General features: G+C 41.9%; 1 protein-coding gene across 7 annotated transcripts in view; it reads left to right on the top strand.

The window, feature by feature from the left end:
- The window catches only part of ARL13B (ARF like GTPase 13B), a 672,441-nt gene that overhangs the window by 317,347 nt on the left and 340,200 nt on the right, over positions 1-14,894 (top strand). For all 7 annotated transcript variants that reach the window (XM_085622339.1, XM_085622338.1, XM_085622344.1 and 4 more), the window contains one exon: positions 9,894-10,143. In XM_085622339.1, the coding sequence (XP_085478465.1) occupies positions 9,894-10,143 (250 nt within the window). The remainder of the gene's footprint in view (positions 1-9,893; positions 10,144-14,894) is intronic.

Genomic DNA, 14,894 nt, shown 5'->3' with positions numbered 1-14,894 from the left:
TTAGTCATTACTGTAGCTCTCTTTATGTGTTGATTTAGGTTTCTACATGTACTCTCACCCATTGGCTCTCTAATTATTCTGTGTGCTGGGCTTAGGTTGTGTTTTATATAATAACTGTGTCACTTTTTGTATCACATATATAAAAATGAAGAAAAAATGGATTTACAATCATTACAAAAAATATATTTTGATAAATGAAACCAAATAAAATCTTTTAATAATATACTCTTGGTCTGTGGGTGTATTTAATTCTATGGACTTATTGCCAATAATTGATGTACCAGTGTGAGGGAAGTTTTGTGTTTCTTGATAATAGCAAATTCTCCAGAGCCATAGGCTCCCTACTCAGTTTACCCCGTCCCAGAAAGGGTAGATCCTTAGCCCCTTTATTGAAGATCTTTAAGACACCATGCCTCCCTATTGCTACCTATGGGGCTGAAGTCTGAGGAATTGAGAATTGCCATCAGATCCAACTGGAGGAGCTCAGATTCTGTAGGAAGATTCTGGGGATGCAGATTTCAATTATGTATGTCATAGCGAGCTGAGCATCCCCTATGCCGAGGATTATATTAGTGCCCGTCCATTGATTTTTATGGCTTGCAATTTGGAATAATATGGAGGAAGAACTTACAAAAGACATCATAAAAGACTGCCTCACTTGTGATAAAGGCAGAAACGTCACTTGGTTGGGGTATGTAGAATCCTGCATGCATAAGATAAGCTGTCAACAATTGTTTGGGAATCCCGGTGGTCCTCACACCATCAATAAAACACAGTTGCAGACCACCTGGTTTAAACTTTTGCATGTGGAGAGACTAAAGAAGGAGCCTGGCAAATCAAGAGTGATAGCATATCTGGGCATAAGTCATGTAGGGCATGTCTCACCCCAAGATACCTGACTAGCCCTATTGGACACTGGGAGCGCAGTTTGTTGATCCATTTTAGGGAAGGCACAGTTAAGTTCCTACTAAGCTTCCCATTAGGTTACCAAGAAAATTTAGATACTCGCCCTTGCCCATGTACCGGGTAGTCAGGTCAATCAATGTTAAATTTTTTACTGTTCTGATATTTTTATACACTGTATGCTGTAAGTATTTTATTACCACTAATTAAGAGGCTTCATATTAGTGATTTTAGAGAAGCCTATAACGTTATGCTCCAGTTGAACAATGAGGACATTTTCTATCATGTTGGATTGTTCTTGAATATTGCTGTGCGGGCACGGCAATCAATGACTGCTTTAGAGTTTTTGTTGTATACTGATTTGGAGACCTATAGATTTGTCTATTTAGGAAGATAATGAATTAAAGTGTTTGCATGTTTTGAATTATTTATTCATTTTTATGCAGTTACTTTTATGGCTGCTTGTTTAGCTGAATTATGATTTTGAATCTGAATGTATGCCAATCTACTCAAAGCTATTCTGCATCATTGCACCTTGCCACTGTATATCTATGCCACTTCACTCTACTCTGAAACTATTTACTCTGTAGCACTGCAGTCTATGCCACTGTATTCACTCTGCGCCACTTCTCACCAGGCCTTTCCACTCTACGGCGCTGCACTCTCACCACTATACTCAAAACTAGGGGTGGGCGACAAACTCTACTCTGCCAGTGGAGTTTTGTCGCTCCTCTTGGAGCGTGGAGTTCAGCAAAAACTCCGCCATCTGCCTCTTAGTGGAGTTTAACAGCGCCGCCATCCACCCTCTAGCTCCCGGCACCAAGTCTGAAACGGCAGTACTGTTGCCATGATGGCTAGAGTGCCAAGACTACGTTTTGGCGTGACAGGGTGGTGCTTCCAACTCTACTGAGTAGCATCAGATACATTGGGACGTTGCCTTGGAGATAGGGCGCTTCCAAGGAGTGTGCCCAATCCCTATAGTTTCATTAAAGAACTAGCGCTTTAACCTTTATTACTGTAATGTGCTGTAATAGTCCGCCATACTAATGGACGACATTAGTGATGATCTCCTTGAGTTGAACTAAGTCCCCAATTTCAAAATGGCCACAACTCTAGTCTCTTATCGTAGTTTATGCTCCCAGAGTTTTGCTCGTCCTCCAACCCAGCGCTTCTGACTCACTTGCAACAATTTGCTTTTTCTATTGACATGGACTGAGCAGCACAGACAGAGCTAACAGGTATGGTGAGTACACTGGGCAAAAGGGATTTAAGAACCAGGACTCAACAGGGTATATATGGTTTGGGTTATACTGCGTACTGCTGATTAAGGCTGGGATCAAACCACATACTGAGATTTGGGGCAGCCCCGTTGTCGTCTTCAGGCATAATGTACGGACAATTAGCGCAAGAGAGGGGCGCAGAGAGCTGCCTTTCTGTACACGGGTGCCACCATGGGCTCTGTGAACCTGGACACGGGCAGCATGTCGCTTCTAACGGCCAAGGAGGACATAATGAGCGGGGGATGCTTCTCCAACTGGTAAGGAGCCTCATGGCAGAGAGTAGGGAAGTGAGGAATGGTGAAGGTGTTACCTCTTGTTAGAATAGGGGAGGCTAAGTAAAGTGACGTGCACAGTAGTGGTGGTGGTGCTTTCGAGAGACCGAAAGGAGGCCTTCAAGGAGGTTTGGTCGAACGGACTCGCATACTGTTGTATTAAAACATCATGGAATTATACACATTTGTAATTCTCCTGGCCCCTTTTTTTAATTACAAGAGTAAGAACTGGGCCATTGTCGCCTAGTCGTATATGCTGTGTAATCTTTCATTTAAGTGACTCTGCAGGCCTTCCTGAAGAAAGATGAACATCTGTACTTAAAAAGATATATTGTGAAAAAGTACCTCAGGGGCCCACACTGGGAGGGACTATTCAGTTCTTATGACTATAATGGTAGAACTAGAGTTACAGGTAAGAAAGTATTCATTTCAGCATTCTCTCTTACACATTGTTTCTATTTTTCAATTGACAAAATATTATCCCTGATGTTTAGGGCATTAAAGGCCCCCAAAGGGGAGGTGGGGCTCATTGACCATCTACTTTCATCAGCTCACCCGGTGTTGATGAAATGCAGATTGTGGACAGAGGCCAGCAAGAGATATACTTCTATCTTTCCCTGACGTCTAGGGTGTATTTCAGGTACTCCTGGGGGGGGAGGAGCAGATTGAGGGCTAACGCCTCCTAAAAGTTCTGTGAGGTCAGCTGACATGCAGATTGCTTGTTGGAGATCATACAGAATCATCTTGCCCTTGAGAAAAGCTTATTTTCCAGCTAAGGGGCCTATAATTCTGGGTGCAGCAAAACAGTAGCGAATGCCCCCATTTATACCCCATTCTCTAGCAGCTGAAAGGTTTATGTGTGAGGAAGTTGGAGATGGGGTAGAGTCCTGACACGTATGAGTCACTCATGTCTGAAGTGGGATAGTAGCATTGCTCTATAAACATTTCCTTTACCAATAAACTAAAGGTCATCTAATGCCAACCTAGACTATTGCTCTTTGTCGTGTGTCAAGGGTTGGCGCCACGAGTTGCCAGGAGTAAGCAACCAGACGCATAACCCGACATATACACACAGCAAGTGTACATGCACATTCTTTCATCTTTCTTTGCCTTTCTTCTGCCAGTACTAGCCTACAAAGAAATTCCCTGCCAGGTTTTGGTCCAGCCTCATTAGTGCTGCTACCACCTCCTCTGCACCAGCAGTACTGTAAATCTGTGTGTGCCTGAGTTAATGGAGCTACCTGGCATGGCTGCCTCCACGTTTCATTTCCAAGACTCCACAGCACGGTATTGAAGCAGTAGGGGGATGAACACTTAATAAATGGGATACTTGAGGCAGATGCCAAACAGGTTTGACTCCCCACCCCATTCATCAGTTTTACTTTATTCATGTACTTTAGCCTGGTGCCCCAAGGGGGTCAGTCTTTCCATCGCATGAACCAGATGAATGTTCCTGTTGTCTGGTAGTGCTTTTCAGTTGTGTTATTGTGCACACCTCAGCACTTCACATGAAATAGTTAATTACATCATCCAGGGGGCAGTTGTGAGGAGTATAAGGGATCAAGCGTGTATGGGAGCGAAAGGGCCTTGCCATACACCGTTACGGGATGAAGAAGTGCAAAGGAGACGTGCAGCGTTAGTGTGGGTTGGTGGGGTATCTAAGTGGGGAGAGTACTCGAGCATTCCATTGCTTTACACAGTAGGCCCTGCTGTTCTTATACAGCAGTATGTGCTTTGCTTAACAAGCCACTGTTTAAGTCCAAAATTCCTGTCTTTCCAGCATAACTAGCAAAGACACACAAGGTTCCACCAATACCCTCCATTCTGAACAATCATACTGTTGTGCTCTGTACATGAAGACACTGGTAGCCATGTTGTAAGTTTCTAAGTCTTCTTTATTGGTTCCAGTACCAAACAGTATCAGTCTTAGTTCAGCCATGTACCAGCTCCTACACCAGCCCCACCAGGAGCAGCCTGCCTAGCTGCTTAGCTCATCTCCAACTGTCACCACTCATCCACACAGGCACCCAGGCATTCCATTCATCACAGTCACAGCAACATTCCATTACCACCTCTCACTCTGGCTGAGCAGCTAGGAGGACCTAGGCTGATTACAATTAAATGTAATACTCAGGATATAACATTATCCCTTTCGTTTTAAAATGAAAACAAAGACTACAATACTAAAGCAGAGAACTATACACAAAAGAAGCAGTAATGTTCGTAACTCAAGGATGCAACTAAAAGTAAAACATCGCAAAAGAGAGAACATTGCAAATAAAGAAAAGATGGGCAAAATACGACATATAAAAACATGCATCAAAATCCCCCATCCTCTCTCATGAAGATTAAGTCATATCAAAGCGTGAAATAAATTATCAAATCACAAACTATGTTAAAACGCAGAGAAGCAGACTAACACTGCGTACTTTTGGGAAGGAATAAAAATTGTCAAGCAAATTCAATTACAAACTAGCAATAACCCCATCCATCCCCATGAACATTTAAAAATAAAGTAGTGAAGGGTGCACACACCCCAAGACAAACACCCGAGGCCAAAAACAGACAAGGGTGAACCAACACTACAGATACATGTGTACCACAATATGGACCACATAAAGGGTACACACAGTGAGGCGCAGGGCGACTTACACTCGACCACATCTGAAGCGCGGGGCGACTTACACAGGAGAACACGTGATGCGCAGGGTGACTTACACACAACAACTGAAGCGCAGGGCGACTTACACAGGACAACAGGTGAGGCGCAGGGTGACTTGCGCACAAAACATCTGAAGCGCAGGGTGACTTACACAGGACAACATGTGAGGCGCAGGGCGACTTACACACAACAACATCTGAAGCGCAGGGCGACTTACACAGGACAACACGTGAAGCGCAGGGCGACTTACACACATACAAACAGACAAGACGTGCAGCGCAAGACGACTTACCAACACAACACAAAGAAGTGGGAAACCACCCACCAAGATCAGAACCACCCTCATGTAAGGAGTAACATGTGGTGTCCACCCACCAGACACATGGACGACCTCTCCATTACACTGCGTAAAACTGTGGCATCACTACATATTAAACTGAAAAAATAGTATTAATCCTAACACAAATACAATAAGACTAGTTGTGAACTATGCCCCACGCCGGTGAGCGATCTCTCACCCGAGTTGTGCTGCTCTGTGCACAAAGTGGCAAAGTGCACCCTACAAAGTTTGCCATCCACACAAGTGATACAGGTAGTACTAACTGAACAAGACAAAACATCCTAGAAAACCTTCACTAGTAATACTTACAGGTTGCTAAGAAAAGACACAACCCTGACACACAGGAGACAGATAATTTGTGCTACCGACCCATGACCTGCTTAAAACCCCAATAAAATAATAATAACTCTAAAGTTGGGAATTAAATAGCAAAATCCCACTCCTAAAAGTGAGTACATATGGCAAAAATGAAACAACATGCCATGGCCATAAATGCGTCATGAGAATAATCCAAAGGATAAGAGGACAACAATGACAAAGACGAAATGTACACAAGCATCTAGTAACAGGTGTAGTGGTCACTTGTGTATACTAAATACCGGCAAACAGTTTGAGCTTAAATGACATTGTCAGAGGACCCTCACGTGACTAACAGGCAGCAGACCACAACGACGCATACTTATTAAGAACTGCAGTACCAAAGGATCCCATGACGTGACGATGCATGAATATGCTCCTACGCAGAGTCCGCTACTCGAATATGCTCCTACGCAGAGTCCGCTACATGACTGAGACTGGAGAACTCCCCCACCGGAACTCACCGCAACCCCAAGCTTTTTCTTCCATACAAACTTTATTCCAACCAACAAAGCAGCGTGGTTGGCAAAGTGAAGCAGCGTGGTTGGCAACTCATCGGAACATAGTGGCTGCCAACCACAAGATGACGGCACGTTGCAGACGTCCAGCCGGATGGCTCCCAGCCTCACCGTGCATCCACCGTCTGTAAGCAACGCCGGAGCTGTGAAAATTCTGTTATTGACGTAGAAGCACATCGAAGAGGAGACTGCACGCGACAATGAAGGAAGACCAGGTAAGTGCGTGCATTTTTAAATTTGGAAATGGCACCATTTACCACAGGTCTCAACCAAGATTAAAAATGATAGACAAATCCTGTCTCACCTCTACTTGCCCCGTGTGGCTCGACAAACACCGCCAGAGAATGGCACAATAAACGTCCATGACAATCCATACCAAACTGTCAGAGAAGTGATACCTCTCAACTCGAAACCAGCAACAAAAGGTTCAAGTAAAGGACATCTATGCAGCTTCATGTGTGTATGTGCGCAGGTTGAAATACATTATGAAATCACCAGGTTGCAGAAGTTTGCCAATCTAATACACATGCGAACCATTGACGTAGTGCAGAGTAACATTAGTCTGGAACCGCAAATAACTCCAAAGCACGGATTGAGTAGAATGACAAATGTCACTGCGCTTGTGGATTTCACAGGTGCAATACAAACTGGAAAAAATGTCCCACACTGTACACAAATATATGCCACAAACTCCAATCCAGATTGTTGATATGTAGAGGATCAAATCCATATCCACTTTGTAAAATGTCCTTAATAGTGCACTTCTTAAAACCAAAGCACTAGTCTTTAGCAGCACCACACCGCTCCTGTGTGGCACCTGTGAATACACTTCACTGAGTTAGACCATAACTCATATCTAGACCAGCCCCAATTCCTTTATGCAGTGGATACATCCATACGGCAGATACTAAAGGAAGTGGTAGGGTGAATCCTAAATCAGGCATACCCTAACATACAGACCATACCTGTGGTCAAGTCAATGGAGCAAGAATCCCATCCTCGTTGCCAAAATTATGCTGTGCTCTGTACATGAAGACACTGGTAGCCATGTTGTAAGTTTCTATGTCTTCTTTATTGGTTCCAGTTCCAAACAGTATCAGTCTTAGTCCAGCATAACTAGCAAAGACACACAAGGTTCCACCAATACCCTCCATTCTGAACAATCATACCCAGTTATGCCACTATTATAACGAAATAACATGCAGCTTGTTAAAGTATCTCAATGTGCAACTATCCACCTCCTGCTATTCTAGGACATCCCTCAAACCTAAACCAAAGTGTCTAAATGCTGTCACTCTGCTCTGAATGCTTACACTACTCCTAAACTACTGTTTTAGGATGTGGGAAATATGTTGGATCATCGTTTACCTCTTCTTTATTTCTAGATCTCTATACTTGCACATCAGTACTAATACACAAACAATGATAATTGTATATCAAAATATATATACTGTGTCCTGCATCCCGCATGTGTGTATGTTAAAATGGTGCGCTGATGGTTTTCTTGGATCTTCCAAAGGCCTACGTAAGAAAAACAAAATGTATTCATAGGCACGCAGGACCAGTCCGGGAACCAAAAGTAGCCCTGGCAAAAATGCTCAAACCAGCCCTACTCCATTTCTCCTCTCTTTCCATTTTTCTTTCAGTCTGTCCTTTGTGTCTCTTTACTCTGTGGCTTTCAAAACTGCCCTCCAGTGGTTACAGCTACCCCGGCTCACACACCCCAGGGAAATGCCTGGTGAAATACATGACCATTCCGGTTTTACATTGCAATAGTACTTTGAATCTTGTTGCTGTGGTAGAGTCATGCTTATTCCATAGTTAGCATGCCCTATGTTTACGCATAATGAACCCAAGCCTTATGGGCTTTAGAGACTATGTATTAGGTGACCCAGTCAATGTAAACTTACTGGACATTTTCTGGCTGCAGCTATTGGCTACAGCATCTGGAACCTGGAAGGTCTGTGCAGAATTGCCCCTTATTTAGGGGACAGACCATGCTCCAAGATATATTTACCAGCCTCCCAGTGCTCGGAGGTAAATATGCCATAAAAGCAAAGAATCTGTTGAGCACATGCAGAAAAGCAATCTTCCATAAAATCATGTTTTCAGAAATTGACAAGTAACAAAACTAATCTAAGTTTCCTTTAAACTTAATTCAAGGTTGATTATTTCCCTTTTTACATGTCCAGATTATACGTAATAATAAGGGGCATGCAAAGTTCACCTAAATTTCTTCAACGTAATCACGCAAAATTTCCACAAAATAGTACAGAACTACCCAAAAGGCCTAACCGGCATTATCTGCTATATTTTAGCTTAAAATGTGTCCTCACAACCAGTTTGGGTGCAAAGGTGCATTTTCCACTCAAACAAATAATGCAAGCACAGCAGCCACTAATATTCCGGTCATTAAGATTGCTCCCATGCTCTTGTAATACATTTTTGCCCTGAATGGTTTGCCATTTTGCACCGTAGCCTAATTTTGGCAATTTCGGGTATGAAGTTTAATCGAAATTACTGAGATTACACTGGTGTAATGGGAATTGTGCCTCGCTATGATATTCTGTTACTAAGTCAGTCAAGATTTATCTACTCTGATTCACCGCCCCAGTGGCATACATCTTTATGCCACCCATTTTCATACTAACGGGTGCATATTTTGTAAACAATTGTGGAACTAATTCTGTATCTCAGGGTTGCCTGTTACCCTCTACAGTGCGATTTTGCTGTATTGTGTGTATAATTGCTCTCATCTTTGTGCCATTTCACTCTGAAATATTTAATTGCTAACTCAACTACCTGATAAAATGCATGCAAGGTAAATTGGACTGATGATGACTGTGTTGTTTAAACTAATAGGACGGGTCATGGCTGTGTATGTGTTCACCACACATGATCTATTTGCCACACATGACTTACTGTGAAGCAGTTTTAAGTAAGTGTTCTTCTTTTGCTCCCGGATACATTTTTATGATAATTCCATGTGTACATGGAGCATCAGAGCCAATGTTTTTAAATAATTTCCTTCTCAATTTTGTATAGCTTATGTGATTGCACTCAGTATTTCAGTTGATGCCATGTTATAGATAATATGGTTGGAGTTTCTTTGTGTTCATAGAGCATAGTTTCAGAGCCAAGAGCCCATATCAAATAGAGGACTTCATAGATAACTCGAACTTACTGAAACCCTTTTATTTTAATGGGGGATAATAATAGAGAATATAGTGCCTGAGTTCAGAAGTTAATAAGTATGGTGGCCATTGTCGAATCCTAGCCTGCAAAGGATTGGTAGTGTCATGAACACTGAGTATATATAAATGGAAAATAGCCATGAACCAAATTGTGATTTGGCAATTTTGCCTTTTATAGTCTGTGTTGTTCCTTCGTACCTCACAATTTGTATGGGACATAATGTTATTAGCCTCTGTGTCCTGTGTTTGGAACAGTATCAAGTTCTTACTATGCCTGAGGTAATTCAATTTTAATTACATTTTCCAAATGTGTATTTGTTTTAAAGTTTCTCTACTTTTACTTCCCCCCCCCCCAAATATTAAACAGAGTCACCTGAAGATGTTGCTCCTACAGTTGGATTTTCAAAAACTGAGCTGAAGCAAGGAAGGTTTGAAATCACAATCTTTGACCTTGGTGGCGGGAAACGAATACGTGGTATCTGGAAGAACTATTATGCAGAGTCCTTTGGAGTAATCTTTGTTGTGGACTCTAGTGATTTAGAGAGAATGGAAGAAACAAAAGAGACTATGACTGAAGTTCTGCGACACCCAAGGATATCTGGAAAACCTGTGTTGGTGTACGTAATTTCAAAATTATTTATTACATGTGAAAGATGTATTCTTTGTTAAAGATTGATTCCTCGCTAATTGATCATTAACTCCTCTTTCCCTGAACAGAATGTTCATGGTATAAAATATAATATTGAATGTTCTTGTAAAGTGTGGCCTTACTTTGGCTTGTGACAAGCGAGAACACAAAATATATTCATCTACACTGTAGTACACACGCGTATTTTTCAAGGACAAGATCATCTAGGTGCTGGTGCTTGCATACAGCTGGACTCTATGAATGTTAATCCAAAAAGGCCTTTAAAAATGTTTAGTCACTATGTGAAGGTGAACGTTTTAGTCCTATTGACAATGGGATACTTTCAGTTATGTTCACCTACCAGAGAACTAATGTGACTCTAACATGATTCAACGATACTCCTCATGATCCTCAGTTTTCTTGGGCAACCTTTTTTAATTAAAAAATGAAAGATGTGTTTGAGGTAGATAACTGCTCAATCAGTGGCTCTTCGATTGGATGAAAAAAATTAAGATTATGGTTTAGACCCCTTAAATGTTAGTGGACAAAATTTAACTCTGCAGCAACAGAGTCAGATAGGGAATGTACATTGTAGAGAAGACCATCAGCCAGGAATCAAAAACATTACGTTGATGTGAAATTATATCTGTGAACAATGGAATGAAAGATTACCCTATTTTCTACTGTTTCCATGCCTGCCCTGACATTTACTGAATTTGACTTTTGTTAGACTATCTAGAACCTTTCTGTGACAGTAACAAGGGATTATACTAGATCATTCAGTTGAATAGAGAGTGATTTACATCCGCATCACACGTATACCTGCCAGGTACTCAATGATTTTTGTTTTGGTTAAAATGGCTTCATTACTAAGAGCAGTGAAAATCACAGCCAAGTCTCCAATTCATATAGATTCATGTCTAGTTAATAGTAAATAAAACTCTGGATACTATTTGTCCATAATTATTATATTATGTTGCTATATTTGCAAAGCATATAGTTTACCCCTAGGAGTGTCCTGGAGCTAAAGAGATGGTACAAAGAGAAGACAGCCAAGCTGAAGCAAAAAACAGCATTACTATCACACCAGGATTCATTGAATCAAACCTTAATTCTTAAAAAGACATGTCTTCAAAGCTTTGCTGAAATTGAGTAAGGAAGAGGCAAGCCGCAGGAAGCTGGGAAGCTCATTCCAAAGCTTAGTCGCTTTAAACGAAAAGACTTATCCATGAGACTGACTACGCTTAGACTTTTGCAAAACAAGCAGTTAAACTCCAAATGAACGTAGACAACATGATAGAATATAGCTGTTGAACTTCTGCGCTAAGTAAATCTGGACCAATATGGTGAACTGCTTTAAACACCAGACAGAAGGACTTGAAAATAACCCTCTTATCCACTTGAAGCTAGTGAATAGATTTCAAGCTCTCCTATGTGGAGAAAAAGCAGAGAAGCCCCTGAGCCAGCATGGCCGTGGCATTTTGTATCCTCTACATTTTCTTGCCAAGTCCTTAATCCAGCCCTCGAAATGTTGCAATAGTCAAGGCGCCTGACTATCAGCACTCGATGGATGGCCTTAGAAAAAAAAGGTAGAATGTTCCTGAGAAACTTTAGGAGAAAAAAGCTAATAACTGCAACATGCTTTAGCTGACTCGCAAGGGAAGGTCTGGTTCCAGGTATATTCCCAGATTTTTGATCACCTTAGATGGCGAGGGCGATCAAGTGCTAGGCCAAAAATCCAATGGCAGCTCATCTTAGATACAGGAATGTTTTATACACACCTTCGTCTTGTAAGAGTTCTATTTAAGAGGATTAGTCTGCACGCATTTTGATAACGCTGCCATACAGAGATGAAAAGGTGCTAGAGGGTCAGACACCCTTCCGTCCTGCATGATAATTAACTGTATACCATCCAAATAATTCATGAGTTTAGAGCAAAAAATATTATGAGTTTCACCTGCAGCGGATGTAAATGTAGGAGAACGTGTGGTTGAGTGCTGAAGCCTGGGGAACTCCATGCCTCAAGGTCTTACTCTCAGACATAAGCAGCAGTAAAAATACTGCCTGGGGCTTGTCACTTAGTTAAGATCTACATCGATCCAATGCCTTGTCTCCTATGCTGATCTCTAGCCGGGTCAAAAGAATAGTGTGAGGCACCGTTTTAAATGTTGCGTACGGATCTAATATTAATAAGGCAGACCATTCTGACTTGTCCGCCTGCATTCTAAGCTCATCCATTAATGGCTAACAGGGAGGTCTCTGTGCTTTCTAGAGGACAAAAGCCTAACTGAACTGAATCAAAAATGTGTTTGTTAGCCAGCCATTCAGACAGGAGTTGGTTCACATGCATCTCCAGTATCTTCACAGCAAGCCGTAAAGGAGAGATTGCTCAAACATTCATCAAAACGTCAGGGTTGGCATTAGCTTTTTTCAATAAAGGCAGTTGCAGGGCTTTGTTTCCACTCGCCAAGAACCAGTCCACTCTGTAAGGAATTACTACAGATTTCCAATAAAAAGAACCTAGAAGGGAGGAGGCAGAGGTCCTGATTTCAGAGCAGCAGCGATAGACCTAAATATATCAAGAGTTATCATCTCCCACTTTTCCAGGCGGGTACTGGGGACATTACCATCATCTTTGAGAAGTCATCTGCCTACCTACCTGTCTAGCCGAGCAGGGCATACTTGGGTATTTCTGCTCCCAATCCTAAATCACGGAGGTACCCAGAGGGGGACAAAGATTACAAGATGATAGAAATCTTTTCTTCAAAAGATTTGACAGTCTATATGCCAGCTCTTGACAATGCACAATTTTGTTTTCTGCATATTTAGAGGAAAAGAAATTCTGAACAATCTCAAACATTTCCGTAGCTGTGTTTTCTGCCTACAAAACTTTAGTAGTGAGGAAGGCTGATTTAGCAGCAAACAACTAGCTTTTATAATTCTCCAGGGCACTGTTAAATGTGCCAATCGCAGCACTAGAATAGTTCCTCTGCCAGAGCTTTTTCAATTGTTTACAGCCCAGTTTTGCCTCCCTAAAAGCAGGTGAATACCAAGGAGCAGTAGGACTAATTTTTTAATTTTTAAGAACCTTATAGGGCAGGCTTCCGTTCAGTGCAGACGCTGCCCATTTCGTCTATCTCTCATAGTCTGCCTTTATTGAAAAAGATCCTACTGACTTCTCAAGTTCTCTCAAATTCTGCACCAGGACTGGGATAGATAGCTTGGTGAATGGACGTTTTTTTTTTTGTGGCGTACCTAACAGACTTTGTTTTATTTGATAAAGACTTTTAGTCGCAGTTTCCTTACCTTAAAATTATCCACAGTCATCAGACTGGATTTGGAAATTCTTAAGCAGTTCCCCTAGGCGCCGATAGGTGGTGTCGTTCAGCTCAGTATCTTCGGCGCCAGATGTGACATGCACAGTTCCTTTATAGACCTCATCCCAGCGCGCTGACTTCAGTTCTTGTCTTGACTGAGTAGTTTGTGACGTTGAATCAAAGACTTTTTTGAGAACTCTTTTCTACTGGTGTGCGAGGGATGTCACCCAAAAAAACAATGGGTTTTAAACTCTGTGGCGCCTGTCACAGGTAGGCGCGGAGACATGCCTTGACTGATGTCCTTCTGGGAACCTGGTCCAAGCCCAGCAAGGGTTTTCCTGTGAATAGGACAGTTGCCCGCCATCATCGCCCTGCTCCGGGCGACCCAAAATTCTCTACCAACCACCTTATCCACCTTATCCCTGAGAGTTTTGTGGTCCAGGCCTCTACCTCACAGAGTCCTCCTGCATCCTGCTAGTGACACATTCCAGATGGCTTTGATTAAAAAAAAAAGCTTGAAATGGAAGAATAGAGCCCTGCTTGTTTAAAAAAATGAAAGAATAAAGGTGACCATAAAACACTAGTGATTTTATATAAAGTCCTCTTTTTAAGTGATCCTAAAAATGTTAGCCAAAGTAATTGTGTAAATGTTGAAGGAATTGGTGGAAGAAGTGAAATGAATGCCAAATTGTCAGGTAGGATGTAGGCACAAATGTTTCTCCATGGACCATTGGTTATCTGTATACTCGTTAACCATTCAATTTGCCACATAAAAAGCTAATCATAATATTGGCAGGAAAGGGGTCAGGCACTATGCAGTTCTGATGATGCCGCTGTTTCAAGAATGGGAATTCATAAGCAGCTTTGTCAGGATTGCTTAACTGCACCATCATTTTTTTTTGTTTATTTTTGCTCGTAGTGTTTGGTGTCATCTCATTAACTTGCCACTATAATCTATCTAGAAAAGTCTAGATGGCGCAGTCTTGTCTCTGTACCCACTGGGATAAAAGTAGTTGAAAATAGTCTTGAATTCAACGCACAGAAAACAAGGCAGACAATTGATGAACGGTGTTATGATGGGCAATAATCGTTCAATCCCAAGATTTTATTTTCTGAGTCTACTTTTCTTAGAGAATCTGTTTATATTCATTCTTTATTGTGGTGTTTTGTAGAGCGGTGGTTTGTTACTTTGCAGCCACTTGAATTCATATCACGTGTCAATCTCTCCCAGTCCCACTTAAAGCTACAGTCGTCTTCTTGATACTCGTGCGTTTTGCATTGCTTCCTGTCCTTGCTTTCTTTCATGTTAAATCACTCCATTAGTCCCATTGCATTCTGCATGTATGATCCTTCCTGAGACCCCGCCCCCTCTGACAGATTCAAATGAAAAGCACTCACTCTGCCCCCTCCCAGATGTCCAGTC

This window comes from Triturus cristatus, chromosome 8 (genome assembly GCF_964204655.1).
Source record: "Triturus cristatus chromosome 8, aTriCri1.1, whole genome shotgun sequence".
In the NCBI taxonomy this organism is placed as follows: domain Eukaryota; kingdom Metazoa; phylum Chordata; class Amphibia; order Caudata; family Salamandridae; genus Triturus; species Triturus cristatus.
This window is presented reverse-complemented; position numbering and strand designations above follow the sequence as displayed.